The sequence below is a fragment of the Caretta caretta genome, chromosome 1 (genome assembly GCF_965140235.1).
Source record: "Caretta caretta isolate rCarCar2 chromosome 1, rCarCar1.hap1, whole genome shotgun sequence".
Lineage (NCBI taxonomy): Eukaryota > Metazoa > Chordata > Testudines > Cheloniidae > Caretta > Caretta caretta.
This window is the reverse complement of record NC_134206.1, coordinates 245,727,071-245,741,038: the sequence shown is the minus strand read 5'-3', so window position 1 is coordinate 245,741,038 and position 13,968 is coordinate 245,727,071. Positions and strand designations below refer to the sequence as shown.

Sequence of the window (13,968 nt, the reverse complement as noted above, 5' to 3'; positions counted from 1 at the left end):
GGCATCACCAATTTTGACATGATCCAGGCTGTTAATGACTTATACTTGTTATCCCATGACAGATGGTAGCAAGGGCCATTGTGAAAAAATAATAGAGGTGTGTGTAAAATTACCGTGCACTCATACTTCCTTTTTGGCCAGAGAACTCCAAGAGCTTTACAAACATTAAGCCTCATGGCACCAGTCTGATAAATATTATCCCCATTTTTACATCCAGGGAAACTAGACACAGAGTAGTTAAGTGACTTGCCCAAGGTCAATGAGCAACTCAATGCAAGTGCTGGAAACAGAACCCAGTTCTCCTGCTAATCCTATGATCTATCGCGAGACAGGCTTCCACTGCAGTCCAGTTCCTAGTGACTTGGTGCCCACTACACAAAAAGCAACACTTAAATTGGCAGGCTTGGCAGAGAGGTCAAGGCCTGATTCGGCATAGAGACTAAACTACCCACTTCCCCTGGAGGGTCTTCTTGCTAGGGACAGTACGTTAGAAAATGTGCTCTCCCATTCATTTCAATGGGCATGAGCACAGAGTGAGGTACTACTTGGGCCATGTCCACACTACCACTTATGTCGGCAAAACTTGTTGCTCAGGGGTGTGACTATTCCACCCCCCTGAACGACATAAATTATGCCGGCATGAGTGGTAGTGTGCCCAGCGCTATGTTGGCGGGAGAAGCTATCGCTGCTCACTGGAGGTGATTTCAGGCTGCTGATGGGAGAGCTCTCAGCACAGAGCTCTATATGAGAGACCGTACAGGGGCGCAGCTGCACCGGTACAGCTGTGCCGCTGTAAGCTCTGTAGTGTAGACATGGCCTCAGTCACATGAGTAAGGACGGCAGAATCTAGTCCTTAATGTTTGCCAAAGATTCTAGACTGATAGTCAGGGCCTTCCCTAAGGGGGTGCGGGGCCCAGGGCGGAAGTGACGTCACTTCCGGGACCGACCGTGCCGAGGGCAGGTAAGGGAGGCTGAGGGAGGCAGTGCCTCCCCAAACAGCCAGGCGTGGCCCAGCCTACACTCCGCCCTGCCAGGGTACTGCTTTGGTAGCACTCCTGGGCTCCAGCGGGCTGGGGCCATGGCGCCCGCCTTCCTGGGGGTGGGGAGGAGGCTCCGGCGGTGCCACACGCTCTCCGTCCTGGCGCTCTGGGACTGGGGAGGCTGCAGTCGCACTGCCATACACTCTTCCCCTCCCGGCGCGCTCTCCCTCGGGTGGAAGGGGCAGGGCTGAGGGTAGCCTCCCCCAGCCAGCGGTTCACCTGCCGCCCGTGCGGCACTGGCCAATTGCACCAGCCCGCAGGGGCCCCGAAAGCGTGGCACCCGGAGCGGTCACCCCGATGCACCATCCCCCAGGAACGGCTCTGCCGATAGCGCTGTAAACTGAAGCACTGGGCAGGACCTGCGTAACGTTTTTGCTTCCTTCTAATTTTATTTGAAACCAGGAATTTCTCCAAACAACTGAAAGAAATGCTACTCCTCAAATGTGCTTGAAAAATGTCCTTTTGCAGGGCTTGGAAAGAAGTATCTTACTGGGGTCGATGTCATTAGCAAGGACCTGGGATGCACCGCTCATCACAGCAGCGATTGCTGTTGCTCCACATCCACTTCCGAGATCTAGTACTGATCCCATTCTGACAGCATCCGGGTTATCTAAGATATACCTGAGCATAAAATGAAAACTGGGTGAGAGTCCACTTCATAGATGTAATGATGCAGGATATTAATTCAGAAGATATTCCATGTAAGCCTTGCATGGAGTCTCTCCTGCAAACCAGCATGTCTGTGCTGATGAAGTGAGCTGTAGCTCACGAAAGCTCATGCTCAAATAAATTGGTTAGTCTCTAAGGTGCCACAAGAACTCCTTTTCTTTTTGCGAATACAGACTAACACGGCTGTTCCTCTGAAACCTGTGCTAACACAAAAAACCACCAGAGGGTGCATGCAGTGCGACAACAGCAACAAGCTACATCCTTCATTTCAATCAATCAGATCATTCTCTCGGTTTAAAACATGGAATGAATGGGTTAAAATTGGATGGTGGCTATGAAACTTGACACTCAAAGCAGGAAATGGAACAACTGTAGCTGATAGTAGTGACATTAAAGTTACAACTATCAGTACAAATATGAATGTTTTAACAGCAATGTCTGGATAGTTTGATGCAGCACTCAGCCTCTGAGAGATGTAAATTCTATAACTTCAAAGCAACTCATGTCTTGCCACATGATTTATCTGACAACTTGCAACACGAGCTCCTTTTCTGGTTTTTAAAGAGCCACATGCTCATATTCCACTGAAATGCTACACCGGAGTGACAGGAAAAATAAGACGAATTAACAGTGAATGTGAGATTATGCTTGGCACCATGACAGCCAGAACCATTGTGCTGTGAAGAGTCAGCAAACAAAGACCTCTAACCTGGATCTGAGGAGGAAAAGCCTGAAGACTATATAAGAGCCAGGTATTATTATTATTATTATTTATTATTATTATTAAATACAGCACGTCATTTTCTCCCCTATGTGTGGGGGTGGGATGAAGGTTGTCCTAGCTTCATAGGGGCTATGACAATATACAACAGGTGAGACTCTTCACTATTCTGCCATGGGGAAGGGGTTTAACCAACCCTCCTCCCCTTATTCCATACAATGAGCAGGCAGCACGACCCTCCTAATGTGCAGATGTTCTGAGATCCACAGGGATATTCTGTAGCTTAGAGGGCACCAACAAAAAGAGCAATGGAATTTATGTGATGGCCCAGTAGCACTATTTCCTGGCACCCCAGGCCAGATTAACCCATAGGCTAATAAGACTATAGCCTTAGGCCCTCCTATTTTTAGGCCCTCCATTCCACACTGAAGTAACAGCTGAGCGACGGTAACGGGGCCATCAGAAATTTTTTCTCATTAGATATTGCTTTGTACAAATTAATCTATCAAGATTGTGAATTCAATTTACGGTGGTTGTGATTTTGTCTTTGTGGGCCGAGCAACATAGAACTTTGTACACAGTAGGCCTACACTGGACAATAGAAGCCATGTTGAAGAAAGGAGGATGGTAGAAATTGAAGGAGGCCAAAGACAGACGGCAAAGACAAGATGCAGTACTGAAAAGTTCTCCTTTGCTCCTAACGTTTTTTCCTCCTGCTAAGTCTGGTGGTGAGGAAGTCCAGGCGAATACCAGCCCACGTGACCCTGTTGCGCCTGCGTCTGATGAAAAGGAGCAGCCTCCTGTGACTTCTCTAGCTGCAGTCTCACCCTGCTCCTCTCAAGACTTTCCCCCCAGTGATAGTAAGACAAAAATATCCTTCTCCAACGATCCAGGCGCGTGGGACGTGACTTCTCAAGATCTCATTGCATATTGGACAGAGAAGGGCCCACAGAAATGCCAGAATCTAGATGCTGACTTGTCATTGACAAAGCAAGAGTACACCAATCAGAATTGTTACCTGACCAAGTCAATGTTTGAATATGTGAAGTCTAACAAACAGATTGGCAAACAAATGGCTCATCTATTCACCTTCTAAGAAGAAAGTGTACTGTTTTTATTGCAGCCTGTTTTCTCATACCAAAAAGTGGGGAATGTTCTGCAAAGGCTTCAATGATTGGAAGAATACTGCATACATTATCAATCATGCAATGAGTGAGCAGCATACATCGCCAGCAGCTACCACGCCCGAAAGAAAGTAAGTGGCAGAATTGATACACAAATGGAAAATCAGTTTTTGGAAGCTCGTGCTTATTGGAAGAATGTTCTCAGATGCGTTGTTAAAACCATAGTTTTTCTTGCTGAGCGTGGTCTGCCATTCCGTGGCTCAGATGAGACTGTTGGATTGAAACACAATGGCAATTATCTTGGCATTCTAGAGCTAATCTCTAAGTTCGACCCTTTCTTAGCTCAGCACATCAATGAAGATGCAAATTATGGAAAAGGCCATACATTATATCTATCAAAGACTATTCGTGATTAATTCATTGCACTGCTGGCAAAGACACTATCAGTGATTATAGATGAGATCAAAGATGTGGAATATTTTTCAGTGTCTGTCGACTCAACACCGAATGTGTCACATGTAGATCAGCTGACTGTCATCTTGCGTTATGTGCTACCCAGCGGACCAGTTGAGCGTTTCATGACCTTCATAAACATCACCAGCTACACAAGGGAGAAACTTGTCTCGCACCTACTCAATTTCCTTACCAGAAATGGGATTGACATCCGCCTTTGTCGTGGCCAAAGCTATGACAATGCAAGTAATATGAGTGGCAAATATTCAGGGATGCAGGCAAAGATAAAAGAGCACAGTGCTTTGGTTGATTACATACCATGTGCTGCTCACTCACTCAGCCTTGTTGGCCAATCTGCCGTGGATTGTTGTGTTGAACCAGTTTCTTTTTTTGGATTTGTCCAAGAATTGTACAATCTTTTTTCTCTGCATCAACCAGTCGTTGGATGATTCTTAGAGATTCACTACCAAAGGGGTGCCCAAATCACTCTCAGGGACACGGTGGAGCGCTAACACTGAAGCTGAGAATGCAGTTGTTCTGGGATACCCCAACATCCTTGAAGCACTAGAGAGCATCGAGGAAGATGAATCTCAAAAATCAGCAACAAGAAAAGATGCGAAGATCCTGAGTGATGCAATGCACCCTTTGGAAACTGCTATTTTGTGTGAGGTCTGGAATGATATACTTCAGCCATTCAGCAGGTGCAGTCTACGCTTGCAAAGTGCTCAAATTGACCTTTCCACTGCGGTAAACCTAATGAGGAGTCTTGGAACTGTTTTTCAACGAATGCAGGATAGTTTTGATGTGTATGAAATTCAGGGGGCTGCAAAGACTGCTAACCATGAGTAAGAGTCAGCCAAACGCCGCAAAAGACAGAATACATGCGACGATGCAGCTTCCCACTCATTCAGTGACAAGGAGGCCTTCAGAGCTAATACCTTCATCACAATCATTGACAAACTGAAGAGTTCATTAGGACATTGGATCGAGGCTTACGAAAATATTGACAAAACTGTACTATAGTGTACTGACAAATTTTTTGCCTAACATTTCAAGTTCTGAAGTCAGTGAAGGTTTCAGACGTCTGTGTCAGAAGGACCCAGACGATCTCCCTGTCGATTTTACTAAAGAATTTCTTCAATTTGTTGAATTCGCATCACTCTCAGATTTAGAGAGAAAAGATGATGAAAGCAAATTGTATTTGGATGTACTGAGTTATCACTGTGATAGAATGTTTCTGAAATGTTGAAACTGCATTACGGCTGTATTTGTCATTAATGATCACTAACTGTAGTGGAGAAATGTTCCTTCTGTCTTCTAACCAGGGTCAAAAATGTCCTCCGATCCACCATGACTCAAGAGCATCTCAGTGCTTTGTCCCTCTTGAGCATTGAGAATGAAATCATCAGGTCTTTGAATTACAATGACATCATTCATGACTTTGCCACTGCTAAAGCTGGGGGGGGGGGTGTTGTTTGAAGAATTGAGCGTAGTTAGAGTAGAACAAACTTGTTAATTTTACATAAATAAATAAATATGTAAATATGTTTGTCGATAAATGTTTTATGACTTCATAATTGTTCTTGCAATATGTAATTCATACTTAGGCCCTTCCCTCCCATTAGTGTCAGGCCCCTCATAACCTTAATCCAGCCCTGCTGACACCCTTTCCTCTATGGCAGCCTTGCTCTCTCTCAGATGAACCCATAACTTATATATGGAGGGGGGGTCATAGAAAAGGAGGAGCATGCAGCAGAACCCTGCTTGGATCTGAAGTAATGCAAGTAGAGAGGGTGATTGTGCCCAGAATATTTTTAAGTACCTTAATTCCAACTCAGTGTTTCTCAGATTGCCTGTAATATTTCCAGTTTCCACGGTATACATCTGAAGTGAGCTGTAGCTCACGAAAGCTCATGCTCAAATAAATTGGTTAGTCTCTAAGGTGCCACAAGTACTCCTTTTCTTTTTGCGAATACAGACTAACACGGCTGTTCCTCTGAAACCTGTAATATTGATGTTCGCTTTAGAAGTTCAGAAAACAGTTAGGGCCTAAATGCTAGCCCAGCGTGGAAATAGATTGCCTTAGTGCTGGAGACAGTTGTCTGCAAGGCTAGGTTAATAAGGTATCTCAGGTTATATTGAAAAGGGTACTCTGAAACTTTGTCATCAGAGAGCTCAGATGTTGTGGGAAACAGACATTGTTGAAAGAGCATACAATTGCGGAAGCAGCATTTCCCCCCCTACGCACCGTCCATTTTTCACTTTTTCAGATTATGCAATTCATTACTGAAGTTCTCAGGTCAGCAAAACAGCAAATCGTTGTTAAATCTGCTGGTGAAATGCCAGAGCATTAATTAATGTTGCTAACCAAATGGTTAGGTAGCAAAGGCACCATTTGATAACAAACCATGGAGATGAGATTAACTACAGTACCTAATTGACTTACTGTTTTTAGCAGCACTTTAATTGTGTTGAAGGTCCATCTAATCACCTCTCATAACTTAGCTGTGAGACTCATATTGTTTCCAACTTAAAAAAGCCTCTGATTTTTGCTTTCTTGCAGACAAAAATAAATAAAATGATAAAAATTTAAAGTATTAAAAACCCAACCCAACCCCAAATCAAACCTTTCCCTTTCAACTTAATGGGAGATGGCTGAAGGTTGGCTGTTTGCAGTTATGACTCATGACTTCTTAGGTAGGAAAAGATACTTCTGGGTGATATAAGAACATTAACAGCCCCTGGGAATCAGAGACAGCATCTGCATTTTGACTGCAAAATTGTCAGAAATAAAATATGGCATACAGTTTGTAAATGAGTGCAACACGGTCAGATAAATATAAAATAATCCTGTCTGTGTACATTCCCGCCCCCTTATTTAGGATTTTAGAACCAGTCTGGATATAGGTTAGGCCTTGTCTACACTCAAAGGTTGCACCAGCAGAATTCTACCCTTTTCAGTGGACACAGATATGCTTCCATGAGCATGTTTTGTCTCCTCCTGGAATAACCCTGAGTTATTGTGAACTAAGTATTCCCCTCTTGAAGTGACACTAAATGATGTGATTAAATACCTTGCAATATTTTTGTGGAAAATGCAAAACTTTCCCACACATCCAAATTCAGCCCTGGTGTAAACACATGCTACTCCATTGAAGTCAACAGATTTAACAGCCAACAGTTATTCTACATACAGCAGCTGCACAGACTTCATAGTCATCAGCAGAGATAGTACTTGGGACCTTCTATTCCAAAGCCACAGGCTTCTATCACTTGAGCTGAAGGAGAATCTGTGTTAGGTGTACTTGTACTAGGGCTTACAAACCCCTTTGGCTGCAGCCACTAGAGAGCAGTACTATCACAAGCAAATCTGGTATCCGATGCAGCATGGGGTGATAGTACATATTTACTCTAGTGGTCACTGGGCACTGTACCTGGACAGGGCTTGGCCTCCTGGCCAGTAGATTGCCCAGAAGGGGTCGCCATAGGGCCACAAGTCAGCTCTTTCCTGCCAGAATCTGCAGCGAGGCGTCAGAAGTCGCAGTCGTATCTCTGGTGTGAGGTGCCCACTGCTACTGACTTCAGTGTTCTCCTCCAGAAATGCTCTCATCTCAGGATCCAGGAAGCTTCCTGGAGTCCTGTGATAGCAGCATCTCCATACCAAAGAGGTGCTTCTGTTACTGCTCCTTGAAGCTTTTGTGAGGACATCCCTACTGACAAAGCCTATAAACCACTTCAAGTAGCAGAATACCATGCCTCCCCTTTGGTAAAAATCCTTCCTGATCTGAATTCAAAGCAGCTGCACAGCGAAGGTTGATCTTGTAAGTGTGTGAGGAGACGTGTTTGAAACCAACTCAGAAGCGGTCTCGTTTTGTAGCAATGAATGGCGATTCCTGAAAGCAAGAGCAACGTATTAATGATAAAATATCTATTTCAAGGTTAACAACCATCAATGCTGCAAGAGGCGGCAGCTGGATGGGAGTTGCTATACGTGGATGAAAGATCTCAAATTTGTCAGGCTCATATTTCCCCATGTCACAGGTCTACAATGTAGTTCCAGAAAAGGCAAATCCTACACAGGGGTGGAGAACTTAGAGGACAGTGGGGTGAGTTTCTTTGGATGGAAAGCAACAGTTCATGTGACAGCTCATTACTCTAGTTCTGTTATGGCAGGAGGAGACAAAGTCAACCCAATGGGCCAAACCATGGCTCCACTAAAGTCCATGGCAAAACTCTTATTGACTTCAGTGGCCCTAAGGAAACATAAACATGCACTGAGCATAAATTACACCACATACTGTTACTGCTGGGCTTGCCGTTTAGATGGACTTGATTTCTAATTTCAACTTTAGGCCTTGGATGGCAACTGGTACTGGCATAGCTATGTCAGGCAGGGGTGTGAAGGTATAATCTCTGACCGACAGAGCTGAGCCAGCAAAAGTCCCTAGTGCAGACGCAGTTCTACCAATAAAACAGTGGTTTTGCCACCATAGCTTATTTTACTTGGAGGGGGCAAGCGGAGGGGGCTGCGTCGAGTATAGTATGCTAGAGTAGCTATACTGGCAGTGTGCTCTTAGCATAGACCTGGTCTAAGGCTCGGCTACTAATCTCACATTCTGCAGCAGGTATTCCCATAGGGAAGGCGAGAGTGAACATGAAATGGCACCTTTGCTACAAAACCGTGAAAAGGTTTGGGGAAGGGTATTACTTTGAATTGTGCTCTACTACAGTGTCTTTGGATACTTAAAATAAAATTCATGACGGGAGTGGTGGCGTTCAAGGGAATGAGCCATTAAAGTCATCAAATCAGGGAACTGCATATGGGGAAGTGTCTCAAACACTTCCAAGGACATACAATGTCAGTGGTTGAATTGACAGATTTAAAGATTAAATACACACAGTTTTTAGCGTCTGCCTCCCTACTCCCCACAGATAAACACAACAGCAGGATGTTCACACCTATTGCTTTTCAGTGAATGTTCAATCTATGCAATTATGCACAGGCATGGCAGAGAGCCCACGTTGTTGTTATATGTGGCATGAACTTTAAAGTGGCTATAGAAATGCTAATTAAAGGTTCAATGGCTGCTTTGAATTTTGTTAAGATATTTATAGTGCAGTACTTAACTAATCTACTCTCCAGGGGTGAGTAAGAAGTATTCCCTGGCAAGTGGGGGGGCATTAAACCATCAATTTCTGGGGACTTTAAGCTTTCACTAAAACAAGAGCAGGTTCCAACCCACAGGGTTGTGGAGATAGCCATATGTGAGCTGAATGAAAACCACTGTAGTGCGGTCTGCAAAGGGAGGGCTTCAGCACTTGTGCTGAGGCTCGTAGCTTTACCAAGCAGCAGCAGCGTACAATGAACAACACTGCTGCCAATCAAAACACTGTGGGGGTAGCAGCAACACTGTCCTGACTCCAGTCAATTTCACACTGCCCCCAAGTGGGACAGATATGAACTACTCATTGGGAGGAGGACCCTAAAAAAGAGGCTGTGGCCCCAATTCATTGATGCCCCACAACCACCTTACACCAGCTCTGCCAGCAAAAAGGGGCCAAAAAGCTGCCTTTCTGTACCCTATGGAATTTCAACAATGTAGAGGAAGTCCCTGGCAGGCGTAGAACAGGCATTAATTGACCCAAAATGTACTCATAGGGCATGATTATCCATTTCTGCTACACCCAGAACACTAACTGTGCCCAGGGGTGCCACTGGAGTGCAAGACTGGGCCCTGAGTGCATCTTAATTCATGCCGTAAGCTTTTTTAACCTCCGGTCAAAATCAAACCAGGACACTAAGGAGAGCAATGACTATGCTATTATCACTTAGCTCACACCTCTGCTGAAAATTCTTGCTGCCTTTGAAGTTGATGGAAATCTAAAGTCTTTCTTACCTCTAATTTTTTTTCCAGGTGTAGGAACAACGCACCTTATTTTCCATTCAAGAAAGAGCTCTATTATTGAATCTCCTGTGGATTTCCACGTAAATGTTGCTTAAAATCCTGCACTGAGTGGGCTGTCAAACGGTGGGAACAATCTGAATGAGCGAGACATTTAAAATCTCTTAGTTTTAAAACTATCAGTGTAACACAGGCCAAAAGTTTAATCGTTAAAGGGACATTGTTAACTTAAAACCTACATTCCTAAAATACGTTATGCACATAGTATTGCAAGTTACAGCTAATATTATTACAAGTGGGATGACCTGGTAACTATAGGCTAGTTAGTCTGACATCAACACCAGGCAGAATAATGGGAAAGCTGATACAGTATACAACCGATAAAGAATTAAAGGACAGGAATATAATCAGCACCAGTTAAAATGCTTTTATGGAAAATAGGTCTTATCAAATTAACTGATTTTATTTTTTAAGAAGATTATGTCTGGATGATAAAGGTAACTATATAGGTATAATATACTTATACTTTTGTATAGCATTTGCTTAGTACTGCATGACATTCTGATTAAGAAAGAGCACTAAACAATATCCACAGAGCACACATTAAATGAATTAAGCACTGGCTAACTGACAATTCTCAAAAAGTAATTGTCAATGGGGAATCATTATTGAATGGGATGTTTCTAGTGAGGTTTCATAGGAATCGGTAGTAGGCCCAATGCTATTCAACACTTTGCTCGATGATGTGGAAATTAAATATAAAATCACTGCTGATAAAATTTGCAGATGACACAAAAATTAGTGGAGCACTAAATGATGACAACACGACAATTATACAGAGCCATCTGGATCACTTGAAAACCTGGGATAAAATATGCTTTAATACAGTCAAATGCAAAGCTATGTATCTAGGAACAAGGAATGCCGGCAATGCCTACAGAATGGGGGACTGTGTCCTGGAAAGCAGTAACTCTGAAAAGGATCATTGTAGGCTAGTAGTGGACAAGCCACTGAACATGAATGAGAAGCTGTGGTTAAAAACAGCTAATGCAACCCTTGGATGTATACATAGGGGACTGCCAGTATTGCCAACCCCAAATTGTCAAATATCATGAGCCAGGCTCACCAAAAATCATGAGATTGGCTTTAAAATAATGAGATTATGTAAAAATAATACATTTGATGTTGTTTTTATTTGCCTTCCGCTTTTTGAGCCTTTAGGATGCAGTGTACTGGGGTCACATTTTGAAGCTTTCTCCATAGCCACGAGGACTAGAAACGTCCTTTTCTTTAAGAATGAAGGCTGAAATCATCACATATCCACCTGAATCCAGAAGCTGGGGCTTTAAGGAAAACAATTATCATGAGACCCATGACAAAATCATGGGAATTGGCAACACTGGCCACTACTGAGATATAGGGAGGTAATTTTACCTCGGTATAGACAAGGAAGTAGTCAGAAGTAGGAAAGTGATTTTACTTCTGAATACAGCATAAGTAAGACACGTACTGTGTACATGTCCAGTGTTCACATTTTAAAAAGAAGGTAACAAAATTGAAGAAGATTCCAAAAAGAGCTGCAAAAATAATTTGGGGGCTAGAGACTTAAATATCCCAACCCATTAAGAATATCAAAAAGAAGATTGAGAAGTGAGTTGATTACTGTGTATAAATACCTTCATGGGGAGAAAATACCAGGTACCAAAGGGCTTTTTAAATCAAGCGCAGAAAGACATAACAAGAACCCATGGCTGGAAGCTGAAGCCAGGTAGATTCAAATGAGAAATTAGACACAAATTTTGAATAGTGTGTGTGATTAATCACTGGAACTAACTACCAATGGAAGTGGTGTATCCTCCATATCTTGATGTCTTCAGACCAAGACTGGATGCCCTTTTGGAAGATATTCTTTAGGTCAAACATAACTTAAGCTTGAGACAGACACAAGTTATTGGGCTCAGGATAAGGGTAGCTGGGTGAGCGTTAATGGCTCATATACTGGAGGTCAGACTACATGACCATATGGTCCCTTCCGGCTCTAAATTCTATGAATCTATGAAGCTGAGAGACAGTACACAACTATGTGAAATTCTGTGGTCTGTGTTGTACAGATGGTCAGACTCACTAGATGATCTAATGGTCACTTCTGTCCTTAAAATCTTCGAATCTATCAAAAAGAGAGGACTTTTTTTTTTTTTCAGTTGGTTTGTACAGTGCATTTGACCGCACTTTGTTTTATGGTCAATTTCATGATTTCCCGTTTAGTCAGTTTTCCGAGTTGTATGGGTTTCTCCTATAGCAACAGGAGAGGGAAAATATCGGTTTTTAAATATAAGAAATGTGAGCGTAAAACCACATACGCTGACAGAAGGACTCAAATAGCACGACCTTTTTTTAAACTGATTAGATTTCAAATTAATTGTGTTCTTCGGATAAAATTAATCCAAAAATAAGGGATTCTTAAAACTGCCTTAAAATTAATCCAAAAGATTGAGACTTGCCAGGTCTGTATCACTGACCATGTACCTCTCTTCCCAGCCTCTCTTAAAAGACTCACGGCTTCGAGAGCAGCGAGCCTGCTGCTCAGCAGAGCTTTGTACAGTCTTCTAACAGTTCCACCCCTGTCTTCGTGGGCCAGGGGAGTAGGGACTGAGCTAGTAAAAGCAGTCCTCCTTAGGAAGGTGCTGCTAACACTGTGCTAACGCTAGTGCAGAAAAGATTTTAACTTTTAATGTTTTTTAAAAGCCTACCTTTGTTATTACTGTGACAGCTTAAACCTGGAGTCCGTCTGCCCAGTGAATCTGTCCTTCTCCATTTTGTTGTTGTTGTTGTTTTTTTGCAACTTGTGTTGTTGCTGTGGTTAGCAAATAGCATTTGCCTGGCTTTCTGTTTCCTGTTTCACGTGCACCAGCACGGTGAGATCATCAGGCTCGTGCTCTGCTCTGGAAGCCACGTGCATGATTTTTCCCTTACATCCCTTAAAGGGGGCAGTGTTTGATATAGTAGAACTGCTGCTGGATCTGCCTTGAGATGCCTGTGTAAAGGAAAAATCCTGCGATGGCAGGGAGACAGATCAGACAGGCCTCTTGCCATCTCTAAAGTTCTGTGATTCTTGGTGAGGTTAGATTGGGATTATATATAGGAATAGTCTGTCTAAAAATTGCATTTTTTAAAAAAGCCAGATGTTCTTCCTGATGTGAAAGAGAGCAACTGAGATTACAAAATCAGTAATAAGAAAAGGAGTACTTGTGGCACCTTAGAGACTAACACATTTATTTGAGCATAAGCTTTCGTGAGCTACAGCTCACTTCATCGGATGCATTCAGTGGAAAATACAGCGGGGAGATTTTATATACATAGAGAACGTGAAACAATGGGTGTTACCATACAGACTGTAACAAGAGTGATCAGGTAAGGTGAGCTATTACCAGCAGGAGAGCCGGGGGGGGGGGGACCTTTTGTAGTGATAATCAAGGTGGGCCAGTTCCAGCAGTTGACAATATTGCCGGCACCCAGTGCCGAGAGGCTGAACAACAGCTTGAGTTGGTTCGTTACCCGGTGTGCTACACCCAATAATCACAATGGGGTGGAGAAGCAGAAAAGTTTATTTGCAGCTGCAAAAAGGTACAGGGAGAATAAAATCTCAAATCCTGCACACCGAGCAGGAAGTTACACAGGCTTTTATACATCCTTTTTCCCAGCATACTTATCCAATAGCAAGCTGCCCCAAGTATCCATATAGCCAGCCAATCCAGTTCCCAGTATCATTTGTTAAACTATACATAAAGCTGCTTTATTCAGCATTGTTCTTCCATATCTGCCCTGTGTGGACTTGCTTAGTTTCAGGCAGTCTGACTCTGCAACATATTGTTGCAGATTCTCAGCATAACTGCTGTGTGTGCCTCCAGGCGGGGGGGCCAAGGACACTTGGGCCTAGTACGCAGAACTGCTGCAAGTGCCTCCAGGCAGGAGGGGGGGCCAAGGACACCTGGGCCTAGTGCAAGGGGGCTTCATCGACACTCGTGGTCTTCCATCCCCTCGAGTTACCTAGTGGCCAT

The 13,968-nt window shown here is 43.5% G+C and overlaps 1 protein-coding gene and 1 long non-coding RNA gene across 5 annotated transcripts in view; one reads left to right on the top strand and one right to left on the bottom strand.

Moving 5' to 3' along the window:
- The window catches only part of ETFBKMT (electron transfer flavoprotein subunit beta lysine methyltransferase), a 33,556-nt gene extending 20,706 nt beyond the window's left edge, over positions 1-12,850 (bottom strand). For 2 of the 4 annotated variants that reach the window (XR_012665881.1, XM_048829611.2), the window contains exons 1-4: positions 12,661-12,848; positions 9,905-10,047; positions 7,442-7,900; positions 1,531-1,661 (exon numbers count right to left, since the gene is read on the bottom strand). Coding sequence is in view for 1 of the 4 variants with exons in the window: in XM_048829611.2 (XP_048685568.1) it covers positions 1,531-1,661; positions 7,442-7,761 (451 nt within the window). In the remaining 3 variants the exon portion in view is untranslated. Of the gene's footprint in view, positions 1-1,530; positions 1,662-7,441; positions 7,901-9,904; positions 10,048-12,660 lie in introns of all 4 variants that reach the window. The other 2 variants (XR_012665882.1, XR_012665883.1) reach the window with 2 other exon arrangements.
- LOC142069917 (uncharacterized) lies at positions 2,086-5,566 on the top strand. Its single transcript, XR_012665884.1, has 2 exons — positions 2,086-2,461; positions 3,152-5,566. It is a non-coding gene; the product is annotated as an uncharacterized LOC142069917 (long non-coding RNA).
- Positions 12,851-13,968: the final 1,118 nt, after the last annotated feature.